Source organism: Malania oleifera, chromosome 8, assembly GCF_029873635.1.
Source record: "Malania oleifera isolate guangnan ecotype guangnan chromosome 8, ASM2987363v1, whole genome shotgun sequence".
Classification (NCBI taxonomy): Eukaryota; Viridiplantae; Streptophyta; class Magnoliopsida; order Santalales; family Ximeniaceae; genus Malania; species Malania oleifera.
In genome coordinates, this window is record NC_080424.1 from 52,901,998 (window position 1) to 52,915,320 (window position 13,323).

The following is a 13,323-nucleotide window of genomic DNA, read 5'->3' on the forward strand; positions in this document are numbered from 1 at the left end:
TAATACCTCAACACTGGCAACGGGGCGGACTCAATACTTCACCCACCTGTATAAAAGTCTAGAGAATTCCCAAACACACGCACTCAACGAACAAGTGTGTATTGTGTTGTGTCGTGTCTTGTCTTGGAGACACTAACATCTCTGAACAAGCCTTGATCCCTGTGCAAGGTTAAAAGGGTCTAAATTTTTTATTCGGTATGGTTCAAATGATAGTGTGGACTGCAAAAATACCTTTTATGAAATCAGGTATTCAAACTCTCTCGGACTCATTTTTGCCCCTAAACTCCTGAATTTACCCTCCCTTTGAAGTTGTGGTATCAACTTCAAGGGATGCAGAATTAGTCACAAAGACCGTAAAACAGACACAGGGTATTACCCTGTGTGTATTCCAAAAAAAAAAAAGGGGAGAGGAGGAATTGACACATCCGAGGCACATGCGTCTTCCTTGAAATAATGCAAATTTGTGGACCCCTTCCACAACATCATCCCCACGGGGACGCAAATTTTGCCATTCGTAACAGTGTCCACTCCACATCCAGCCAAGGAACCACAACACATCGCTCCTCTCATATCATATCATATCATAAATGCGTGCATTCAACGCAAGTACATTGGTACAAGGACAACAACACCCACCCACCAATAAACCCAACAATATAACAAATGGCATTTTAATTTTCAAAAAAATATGAAATTCAATCCCAAACCCCTCCCCTCAATCTCAAATTACACACCATTAAATGATATATCTTTTTGAGGCCTTTTCACAGCCACTTCACTGCATGATGCGAAAAAGGGAAGAGCTGCTGTGGTGGTGCCACTTCTTACATCAAGAAAAAAAAAAATATGGCACCACCCCAAGGAGGATTAAAAGGATTTGAAGAGAAAAACAAAAAGTGAGAGAAAGCGAAGTTGGGTCCCAACCCCCCTACAAGCGTGCGCTCTGCTTCTCCCTTCTGGGCCCCTGTCCCTCGCCAAGATAATAACAGTCATCATCCCACAGCCACCTTCAGCCCAGGAGCGAGGTGAGGTGCTTGCTTTCTCCAAACCCTAAGATATAGGCCAATGATTCTCCATCCTTTATTGGGGCATAATTTGCTGGACGCCACCCTACCCCACCTTACCACGGGCCACAACAAATTTCACAATCCAAAGCTACTGGCTTACAACTCATGTCGTTCGAGAATATCACATCCCTTCAAGAGAGGGTTTCAACTTTCAGGCTTTGAGCTTTCCATCCAACAATTTCCAGTCTGTTTCCACTTTGCACATACATGCTGAGCAAATGAAAATTCCTTATCCACGCATCAATCCCCCCATACATACAGTCATGAACTTTATTCCACACAAACTTATTTATCAACTTCAAATCAGCAATTTGACAATGCCAGTTCCTAGGTCTAAACCTTGAGTTCAGAGTGTGTCGATCCCCAAGGCTTTGGCTTTAAGCTTCAGAGATTTCAAATAATGGATGGATTCATCAAGAACCACAATTGCATCCTTGCCCTTCCCACCCGGGACTATGCTCTGCAGGATGCTTACTGTCTCGCGAATTTTCTCCTTCCTCGTCCTCTTGCTGCCTGATAGAAAACCCCTCCCCTCAAACTGGGTTTTCAAGCAATTGGCACAACTAGATTCAGCATCAGATTCTGCATCATTGTCCAAGTGGAGAAATCTGTTCTGATTCACAGAACTTGCTGTGTCAATGAGGGATGGTACATTGTAGCTCCCATAGCCTAGTTTTTGCCTTTTTATCACTTCATCAGAACTAGCAACTTCTTCTATGTTGTCACCAAGCCATTCCTGATTATTGTGAGCTGCCATTATACTTGGTGAATGACCTGTGCTAGTTTCTTCATTATCCTCGGTATCATCACCATCATCATCAGAGTAAAGCAAGGCATTCAATTCTTCAGTGTCTTCATGCAGCTCACTTCCTGCATCAGCTCCGTGAGGCTCATTGAATTCATCTGTCACAATTGGTCCGGAGTGATAAATTGGATCCCTTTTAGTTTCTGGTTCTTCCCCAGTCCAGTTATATGCAGAAGGTTTTGGGCCACAAGAAGTAGGGGGCTGGACAGGGGCTCCAATCACAGAACTGAAAATTAACGTTGTTTGATCCCCAGACTGATCAAAAACAAGGAATCTCTTCTGTGCAGGTTTAGAGCTTGCATTGGGTGCCATGGCCTCCCTCAAATCTTTGGGGGAGCTAGTAGAAAATTTCTCTTGGATAACAGAATTCTGCGCAAGCACAGAGGCCTGGCGGGAGCAAGGTAGGCAATGGAACCAACCTTGAGGTTCATTTACTTGACCTGGCCACATACGAGGGGGCTCAGAAAATGCATCAACCAGTAAATTACCATTTCTAGAAACCACATTGGCGTGAGAGTTCATGCACATGGAGATGCTATTTGGAGGCCTCAGATCAAGGAGATCACTCAAGGAATTCAACTTGGGTGACTGCCATTCAATATGGTGCTGAGGAAACCAGGATCCACGGTCCTTTTCCATCCAACCAAAACAATCACCTAAGAATTTGTGAACAGAACCAAAAATCATTTACAAACATGTCAGATTGATCAATAGGAAAGAAATGGATTTTCATTAAAATCACAACCTAGATCAGTGATACATACCACACAATGTTTGCAATGTCCGTTGCAGATTACTACCTCTCTTTCAGGAACAATCAACAAAACTAAAAACTCCAGCTTAACTTCAACAGAAATATGCAGAAACTATCTACGTAACGGGTTTAAGCAAATGACGAAAGTATTCAGCCTGAGAAGATTTCAAAACAAAACTTCATGTTAGGTTTCTTTAAAAATATCATGTAAAACGAGAAGGAAAACCTTCTAGGCTGGCTCTGTTTGAAACTTGAAAAAATCAAGAGAACACTTTTTTTGCTTAGTTATCAAGGAAAGTACAAAGAAAATAAAAAAACATCACAAACCAATAAACAAATTTCTTCTTCTACATGCGATTAAACTTTGATTTTTAATACATTCAAATCATATTTGAACATATTTTAAATCCCAATAGTGTTCAATATGGAGAGAATTCAATGGAGAATTATTTCAATATTATTTTCTTTTCCTGTCCCACTCTCATAAAATCCTTGATCCAAGCAAAGCCTTATAAGACAAAGCAAATATGACAAACGAGGGACACGTATATTTGGTTGCATTAATAAAAAGACCGATGAATGTTTCATGCGTTTCACATACCTGGCAATCCTGCAAAGGTTGAAAGCATGCTATGACTCTAACTATGATGGTAGCACTCCCAGCAATTCCATTCTCGTGTTTCAATGCCCGGAATCTTGTTTGGGTCGCTGCTTGGCACACCATAACTACTTCCCAAACCTTTGGTTTAAAATATACAAATCTCCCCAATAAACAAAATGACACCCAAAAAACTCGACTCAGAAAGAGACCAATACAAGATCAATTGCTAGTTTAAGCTTGAGAAAGGAGTAGACCTGTTTGGATAGCTCAGATAATCCTACGAACATAACATGGAAGGACTACAAAGAGATTGGATCCCATGGACAGGGTAGGTTTGATGCAAAGCTGGAAGAAGAGCAGGGTTATGGCTGAGAGATTGAAAAAGAAAAAATATGAAAGGGGAATTACAGGATTACTCTACAATACAGGTTTAAAGAAACAACTCTGCGAAACACATCAACAGAGAGACTCGGCCACCGCATGCTGTTCTGGCCTTAAAAAAGCCACGACTGCCCTTTGCTTCCACTTCCTATTGGATTTATCTGCAGCAGAACAACAGTAGAATATGCCTGTAAGTTTGGTGTTGATTTACAATGGCGAGATGAGATCCGAGAACAAATAAATAAATCTAAACTAGATCGGCCAGATTTAATGGTCAATCCACAACATCATCATTATGAAACCACAAAATCAAAATAAAATAAAAAACAATCTACATAAAAATACCAGAGAGGCGTACGAAATAAAACGTACGAGGAAAAAGATATGGTCAAATCTCCTTTAACAACGCGCATGCGCAGGCACAGAGAGAGAGAGAGAGAGAGAGAGAGAGAGAGAGAGAGAGAGAATCCTCAGGGAAAATAATACAGGAGAAGCATTTCCCCCATTGGGGACTGCGAAATGGAAAGAAAATGAAAGATGTTTTAGGAATTTGAACCTTGATTTTTAACAAAAACTATAGGTAAAATTAAGGAGAACTCATCTAGCCTTTGACAGCTAAAATTAATCCAATGTTACGGGGGAAAAAAAAAAAAGAGGATGACCAAAATCTCGTTTTTTTTTCCTTCCTTTCCCATCTTTTCTCAGCAACCAAACAGAAACTGACGCACAAGAAAAGGAAAAAAAAAGAAAGAAAAAGAAAACAATCTAAAAGCGTAAAGGCCACCAAAAAAACCCAGCAGACCAAACAACAAAAACTTATTTAGAAACACATGCTTCCCAAATCAAAAAAACAAAAGAACTAAGCAGTAAAAACCAGAATATAGATGAAACAGGCAACTCACATAGAACGAGAGAAAACGAGATGAACCAAAGCCTTCAACAAAAAGTATCCTCAAGAACAGCTTATCCAATACCACCGAAATCGCGCCGGAGACAGAGATCGACAGCTAACAGAGAGCTAGAGAGAGAGAGAGAGAGAGACAGAGAGAGAGAGGTGAAATAGGAATTGAGAGTGAGGAAGGGACGGGGTTAGATTTTATAGAAAATAAATGGACAGAAATGCCCCTGCGGGAATATGGAATTTGGATGATATCATGGGTCATACGTGGGGGGCGTGCGCACAAGAGAGGAGATATTAGTGTACAATTATGCGCAGCGAAGAGAAGATACTAAAACCTCTGTTTGGGCGTGGGCGTGGGCGTGGGCGTGGGCGTGCGTGAGCGTGGGCGTGGGCCCTCGAGTGGGTGCGTATCATGACTGGTAGGTCAGGGTCATCGGGTCATTGGGTCGTTGATTGGGTCATTGGGTCCGTATCATTCCCGCCCACCGGCACTATCTCATAGGGTTTGAACTTCGAACCACACTTCGGTTTCTGCGGTTCCAATCCCTTTTCTGTTTTCTCTTTTCACTCTTTTCTTCCCTTTATTTTATCTTAATAATATTTATGCTTTTCACGAGTCATTCATTATTTATATGTAATATAATTGTTTTATTTTTAACCACAAAATTTTCAAGTTGCCAATCAAAATGAACAGTCTCAAACTCTAATCTTAAAAAAAGTGATAAGAATTTAAGGATGGAAAATATACTCTCTTTTTGTATGAATTTGACTTAATAAATATTTCAACAATCAGAAAAATTATAATATTGTCATGCTAGTGAATCTAAAAAATTTATTCATGTGGGCTCTAAATGCATGTGTGGAAGAATTTTTTTTTAAAAAAAAATATTAAAAACATATTTTCAAAAATAAATAAATACAGGGTGTAGTTTTCCTATTTGATCAATTTTTTATTTTAAGTTTTTTTTAGCATTAATGAATTTTCTTAATTTAGCAGTTTAGGACATATCCACAACTTTAAGTAAGAAAGATGATGATTTAGTATAATTCAAAAAAACAATTTAGTGGAGCATTTGTTACTACTCGGAAGAGACAACATATCGTAATAAATTATATTTGCATGTCAAAAAATGAAAGTGTCAAATAATTCATTAAATTAGATACGACATACTGCTTCTATAAATGTCATAATTCACATTAAAATGTACGATCATTCATGATAAATATACATGACACAATTCAATGCTAAATTAATTATACCATCTTTATCCATTTAATATTCAAAATAAATTATCAATGAAAGAATTAAATTTCTCATCACAATAAATTACTTTAAACATAGAGAAATCATATAGAATTTGCATGTTTTTAATTAGTAGAGAATATTTTTCTTCCATTATTTGAATTAAATTTCTACACTTCTAATGTACAATATTCCTAACTAGAGACTTGTGTAAGTTATTTTAATTTTTTTTCTTAATATTATGTTTTTCAATATATATAAAATATTCTTGAAAAAAAAAACTCAAAATTACTCATTTTCAATTTTTAAAATCCAAAAAATAATTTTGTAAGTATAGTTTAAACTAAAAATAAAATTTAATTTTTCAAAATAAAAAGTCTTTTCATGGAATAAAATATAATAATACTAACTAATTTACATAGTATTAAAAGCTTGATATACATTTGGTAATATAACATGGTATTAGAGTTCTAGTTGCCAGAAGGTCCTGAGTTCTAATCTTGTCACACGCGCTATTGGGCAATGACACACAACCTAACAACTTAAACTTTTAGGTAAAGTGGTAATCTAACACATAGCCTAAAAAACTAACCAAAAGCATATTTTTTCTTCCTTCCCAGGCATATCTACCTAAAAAACAGTATACATGTTTCTCTTATTTTTCCTAGAAAATAAGAAGGACTAAGGTAATTTATTCTTTATTCGGTAAAAAAGGAAAAGGAAAGAAAATATAAAAAGAGGGGAGGGGATGGCATCCTATGTGAAGCATGAACACCAATTATTTGGAGCTTGACCGTTCAAACCATGAATGATGCAAAGAAGAAGGGTCCCGGTGATGAGGAAAAGATGGGCGTATGATGACTAAACTCACAAGTCACCTGGCAGGCCATGGCATACCTTTAGAGAGAGAGGGAAAAGGGCCACTTGCCCTTCCAAAGGGCACTATTATGATTTTAATTGATGTGATTTATGGATGTGGCCTAACCATCCAAGCAGTCATCAATGGCCATGGCACCCCCAAAACAGGTGGCAAAGCGGGCGGTGGTTTTACTGGTTGACGTTTCAGGGATAGTGTAATATGACTGGAAAACTAGGGAAACGAAACGGAAATAAAAATTTTAAATTAATATTTATAAAACTAATATAAATTAAAATTTTAATTAAAAAGTACTTATTTTCTTCTTTAAATTAAATAATATTATAAAAATATGATTAAAATAATGAAAAAAAAATTATTATAATTATTTTACTTTAATTATTCTACTTTCAATTTTTACTTTAAAATAAAATTTTTATTGGACATGACAATTAAAAAATAGTATAAGCATTTTGTAATTGGCTTTATTATTATTTTTTAAAAATTTATGTATATTTTTATTTTACATTTAAAGTCATATGATAATTTAATTTTGATTTTAATTTAAAAATGTATAAAATAAATATTTTATTCTAAAAAAGCTATTTTTGAATATTAAAATTTCTAGTCACCGGTTGCTAAAACAATTCAAAATCATAAAATATGATTTTCTATTTTTTGGAAAATAATTGAAAACAACAAAAAAAAATAGAAAATATTGGAATTGGTGTGAACCCAAAAGGAGGGTGAACTGAGTTTCAAAAATTTTTTGACTAAATTAAATTGTTATGTCAGTTCACTACATATCATATCTCATTTTCATAATACAAACGGCGTATTTAAAATAATTAAACTATGAATGTAGGCATACACGTGTGCAGTATATCTCATTTAATTTAAATGTGTACATGCAAATAATTGTAACAATAAATAAACAAGCATACACATATAGAAATTTAAGGGCGAAAATTAAAATGAGATAGAGAGAGAGAGAGTGACACACAGATTTATTATTGAGGTTCGGTCAAATCAGCTTATGTCCCTGCCTTGGGCATATCCTCCAAGGATTCCACTATCCATGCTCACTTAAATGGGCGGAGTAGAAGCTATTGCAACCTCTCTTTACGGGGCGAGTTAAACCTCAACTCAATTACAAGGCTGAGTCCAACTTGTCTCCCTTACGGGGCGGAGACTCTCCAGTTCAATTTTCAGGCTAAACTCAACTGATCTCACTTACGGGACTGAGATTCCCCAGTTCAATTTTCAGGCTAAACCCAACTGGTCTCACTTACGAGGTTGAAATTCCCTAGTTCAATTTTCGGGCTGAACTCAACCGGTACATAAAAATATTTTTCATACAAAATAATACTTCTAAAAATATAAGCAAAGATGTACACATTTAAGGTCAAACATGCACTCTAGTATGACATGAATTTTTGTGCTTAGTAGAGTATTAGTGTTTTTCTTAAAAAATATTTTCAATCTTTAAATAAAAATGTATATAATAAATACTTCAAAGATTTGGACCCTAATAAAAATATTCTCCCAAAAATATTTTTCAAAGAATAACCAGAGAACTTAGGGTTTTGGTTTTCAAATAGTTTTTTTTGCAAAATGAAGGTTTAATAATGAAAACACAAATGCAACAAGACTTTTTCCAAGTACAAGGAAATATGAATGAAACGAATGTGCTCAAGCCTTTCAAAGATAACTCATAAAAATTTTCTCCTAATAATATTTATCAATCAAAATATATGGGAGAATTAAGAAGTTTACTCAAAGAAAACGATTTTAAACCAATAAAGAATAAATGAGAGTAAGTGAATTGAATGTTAAATGCCCAAAAATAAAAATATTCTCTTTCAATAAAATATTTTTCAATAAACAATGAGTGAAAGAGATTTGGAGAGAATATAAACATTTGCCCCAAAAAAAAAAGAAATTTTTCAATAAAACATTGTTTAGGGGAACTTTGATTAATAAAAAATTTGAGAGAAAAAATAGTTAATCAAAGTTGTTAATTTTGGCTAATGAATGGGTATATATAGACTTCTTGAAAATATAACCATTTGGGGATACGCTTGGTATTTTCCAGATTGTTTAATGAAAAAATCAGCTTAATTAGTGTTAGAAAATAACCCAACCCGAGAGGTTCGGTTGACCAAGGAAAAGGTTCGGTCGACCACTTTTATAAGTTTGGTCGACCGTGGCAATTTTGAACTATGGATTTGGTCGACCGCCTCATGGCAATTTTTAATCCTTCGTGTGTTCGGTCGAGCACGGCAAAAGATTGGTTGACCATTTATGAGGTTCGGTCGACCAAGGCTATTTTGAACTATGAGTTCTTCGGTCGACCGAGAAAGGTGAAAAGTGAAATTCTTAAGGGACGGTTGATCGAGGAAGGTTAGTTCAAAAGTGGGTCGGTCGACCAAGCAAGTCAAACATTTGACTTAGGGCTGGTTCGATCGACTCAGCTAATTTGTACTAAAAGGGTTCGATCGACCGATGCTTTTGAATTAAGCCTAAAAACCCAATGTTGGTCGACTAAAGGTTGTTCGGTCTATGGTCAATCTGAGCATTTAGACATATCATGCAAATGCATGCATTATTACAGACCAAAGAAAGAAGAAAAAAATGAAAATTAAATGCAATACAAATGCAATAAATATTTTCTTCTTCGTTTGCTCTTCAAGTCTACATGGAGCAGCCAAGATGATGTGAGCTTTAAATCTTTTCTGGCTTCTATCCTCCTTTTTTTTTTTTTTTTGTGCGTTTCAAAATATGAATATTTTCAAAATGTTAGGTACACACATGAGACATTTGTGTTTGTCAACATCAAAATAGAGATCGAACTCAAAAAGTCAATAGAAAACTGATAACATAAGGGATCGTTTAGTATCACTATAAAAAATTAGAGAATAAAAGTCGAAAACAAAAATCAAAACCTAGAAAGATAAACTAAAAACTAGAAATTAGAAACATGTTTGGTTAACATTTAAGACTAATACAAATTAAAAACATAATTAAAAAAATGTTCATTTCCATTTTTAAAGAAAATATTATTAAAATAATAATAATATTATAGATAATATACATTGAAAATTACTATAATAAAAATAAAAAAATTATTATAATTATTTGTTAGCTTTGGTGTATTTCCAAGAGGGGGGTCAATTGGATATTTAAAATTTTATCTTAGCTTTAGCTAATCCAACAATAATATTTCACAACTTAGGGTCTTTCTATATACACATAAACTCAAATGCTCAGATAATATGCGGAAATTAAATCATGCGCAACATTCATAAAATAACATACACGTGTAGAAAATAAATTACGAAAAGTAAAGTACACACACGATATGTTATCGAGGTTCAGCCAACTGTGCCTACATCCCCTCCTTTAGATCACAAGCCTGAAGATTCCACTAATGCTCATTTAACGAGTGGAGCGGCACCATTTACAACCAGGTCAATTAACGAGGCTGACCTCAACCTACAAACATACCTTACTTGGATGGTGCACCTAACTTTCCTAATCGGGTCTAAGTCAATCCGGGATTATTCAACAGGGCTAGTCTCCATTTTCAGGCCCATGCCTGGAATACAACAAATATAAAAATTTGGCACACAAATAAATGCTTATCAACTAAGTAGACTATGTACCGATTTAGCACAAGCACAAATCAATGCACCTCAAATAGATCTAGAGTGTATTTCCAAGCAAACTTTGAAACAAATAATCAATGTAAATCAATCACCACAAGTTTCAAAGTGTTTTAACAATGATATTCAAAATATCTCATGTAAGATTTTAAAAGGAAATAGCTTAAGAGATATTTGAAAATGTGTAAGCTTGTGTAAAAAAATAGTTTGCAAATCAAAATATCATAAGCTTGATGAATCTTGCAATCAAGATACAAAGACTCACTAGCTGTAAGGGTATTCCCACTCAAAGATTTATTATTTAAATCGGGGGAAGAACCCTAACTAAGAACTCTCAATGAAAATAACAATCAATGCAAGCAAGGAGAGTTTTAGCAATATGAATCACTCAATAACACTCTTGGGAACTTGATCTATCAAGGGAATAGAAAAATAAAGAGTGTATGGGGTTTGAATGACTTAATTAATAAGGTTCGCATATAAGCATGAAGACTTCAGAATATTTCAAGCTATGCATTAAAGTTCAGTTTCATTTGCCATTTTGAATCACAAAAGTTTAGGGAGAAAGAACTCATTTTGCTCTTTATAACACATCTCTCCCTTTTGTCATCAGCAAAAGGGTATGTAAAAATATAACTGATTTTTGAAAAGTATAGCAATTAAGCACACAGACAATATAACTGGTTATTAAAAGACTTAAATGACATGATAACATAGTCAAACTAGAAATATCCTCAAACTATTGCAATTTAAGCATTTCTTAAGACCTACAAAATTTTGGAATTTGAAGACATGCAGCATATAAAAAATAGGTTTGAGCATAAACATGATCTAAGTAGTTCGCATGCATTTTCATGTGAAATTACCGAACCAGTTATGAAATTTTAAAAATATATATGTATATATATCCCCCTTAGGATGTTTGCTTAAAGTAGTGGGGGTTGCTTGCCAAAAAAAATTTTAATTTAAAGAAAGCAAACAACTGTCATTATGGTTTATCATTTAAGCACAATTTCATAACATGACCAGAAAGGACAACCATATAGATCCAAAAAATATTTATCAATCACATGCAAGATCATATGACAAATTTAAGGACTATGTGGCAAGTATTATCTTTTTCACTTACGGTATTCAATAATGACGTAACAATCAAGCACATGCCACAATAATTTCAAAACACATCTAAGCCTAAAATACTGGTGAACATAATGAGATAGGCATTTTAATTTTTGGATGCTCCCCTTATCGATTTGAATTCTAGCTTAGATGCAATAAACTGCTTATACCAGTTAAAGACTAATTTCATTATGCTAAGTAGTATAAGCCATCAATTTAAATCTTTAAAATCAACTATACTGAGTCTTAATCAACTATATTTATCTCTATCAGTATATTTGTTCCTATAGACCATTGATGCATTAGAAAAATGTATATTAAGGCATGCAATAGAGTCCATGACCCAAGAACATTCCATATCAAAACATAAAGTTTTAAGCATAGGATATAATGTTCAGGGATATCAGAAGAGCCTCAATATTTCAGTAGATGAAAGTGATGCATATGGGTCATTTATGTACTTCCTATAGGGAAGAATCTTAGTCTTTCTAAACGTTTGATGATTATGCTAGAATGAAATCTAATATATTTTTAACTTTCACTCATCCTTTCAAAAAGATTTTAACATTTATTTTATCATAATCACCCATGAACAAGGTTTTACTTGGGAAAATTTCTATCGAAATTTCGGCAGCATGCCATCTGTAAATCGGGCATTTTCTCATAAAACTTGTACCTGCTAGCTGGTTGTTCTCAATAAAATATTCATATAAATCATGCAACAACCTAAAATCCACTACCAGTATGCAATTCACATCAACTGCATCTGTTATGTAGGAGACTTTCAACACAAGCATGCTTTCAGTAGACAAGAGCATTAATCCATATATAATAAGACTATCCAACAAGTATATATATCATCATCTAAAGTAATATGGATAGTGTGTTGTGGTGTTGTACACATATGAACATATAGGCACAATATGATAAAAGATTACGAGAGCATTCCAATTTTTAACCATAAAAGATAAATGCTCCCCCTGAGTTATGCACTAAACCATTTTATGCCCTTTTCATTTTCTAGTTCTTTAGCCAAAAGTTATAATATTTTTAATGATTTAAGCTTGGCTTTGAATGCATTGAATGCATAGGCTTTAACGGACCAAAAAGTCACAATCAATATTCTTTCAATGTACAAAGCCTATAATAGCTTCTTTTCTTGAGAATCTCAATTCGTGAGAGGTGCAAGGTTGGATGGCTTTAACTTTAATTGCATGTGGGGTCTTCTTTGAATTTTCCTTCCATCATCTAGATTTGAAACCTAGTGCAACTACTTAAGTCATTCAACATTATTTGAAGCTCTAAGAGATTTGACTTAACGTTTTGAGAGCTTATGAAGCTAACAGGGATAAATACTCTTAAAGATTAAATTATTAATATGTTCAGAAGAGTATTTTGGTAGTAGCAGGACATTTTACAAGATAACCATTCTAAAGAAAATGTCCTAACTGTTTTGACAAAGAGCATATAGGAGAATATGAATATTTTTTTACCAATGCTCTTTGGAGATTGGAATGTATCCTTTGACTATGATCACAATTTTGGAGCAAGCATACAAACCAATGAGAGGATGGATCTTTACTTGATGTGATCGTGATATGGTAAAGATTTCCTATGGAAGAAGTAAACCAAAATTAAAGGATTTACAATCTAAACTTAAAAGGCACACTCCCTTGGTAGATGCCTCTAATTTTGATTACAAGGAGGATGACCTTTTATTAGAACTTGATAGATATGAAATTTATTATCATTGGTTCTTATACCTAGAGTAATTATTGCTATTTGATTGATGAGTTTATGGTAAAATGATATAAGGCAAGACGAATTCCCTAAAGTTCAATTCTATGTAATGGACAAAGATATGCTTATACTTGTGATTTTCATGTTAGCATGGATTAAGCATTTTGAATTAAATACCAAACATAGATGTC

The 13,323-nt window shown here is 34.3% G+C and overlaps 1 protein-coding gene across 3 annotated transcripts; it reads right to left on the reverse strand.

The window, feature by feature from the left end:
- Positions 1-544: 544 nt before the first annotated feature.
- LOC131161877 (transcription factor bHLH145-like) lies at positions 545-4,734 on the reverse strand. 3 transcript variants are annotated; one of them, XM_058117882.1, is made up of 5 exons: positions 4,511-4,679; positions 3,482-3,769; positions 3,228-3,365; positions 2,637-2,781; positions 545-2,528 (listed from the first exon to the last, which is right to left on the reverse strand). In XM_058117882.1, the coding sequence occupies exon 5, from the start codon at positions 2,509-2,511 to the stop codon at positions 1,414-1,416; it is 1,098 nt and encodes a 365-aa protein (XP_057973865.1). In that variant the 5' UTR covers positions 2,512-2,528; positions 2,637-2,781; positions 3,228-3,365; positions 3,482-3,769; positions 4,511-4,679; the 3' UTR covers positions 545-1,413. The 3 variants fall into 3 exon arrangements, with proteins under 3 accessions (XP_057973865.1, XP_057973864.1, XP_057973866.1); XM_058117881.1 differs by having other exon boundaries at positions 3,228-3,769; positions 4,511-4,734; XM_058117883.1 differs by having other exon boundaries at positions 545-2,781; positions 3,228-3,769.
- Positions 4,735-13,323: the final 8,589 nt, after the last annotated feature.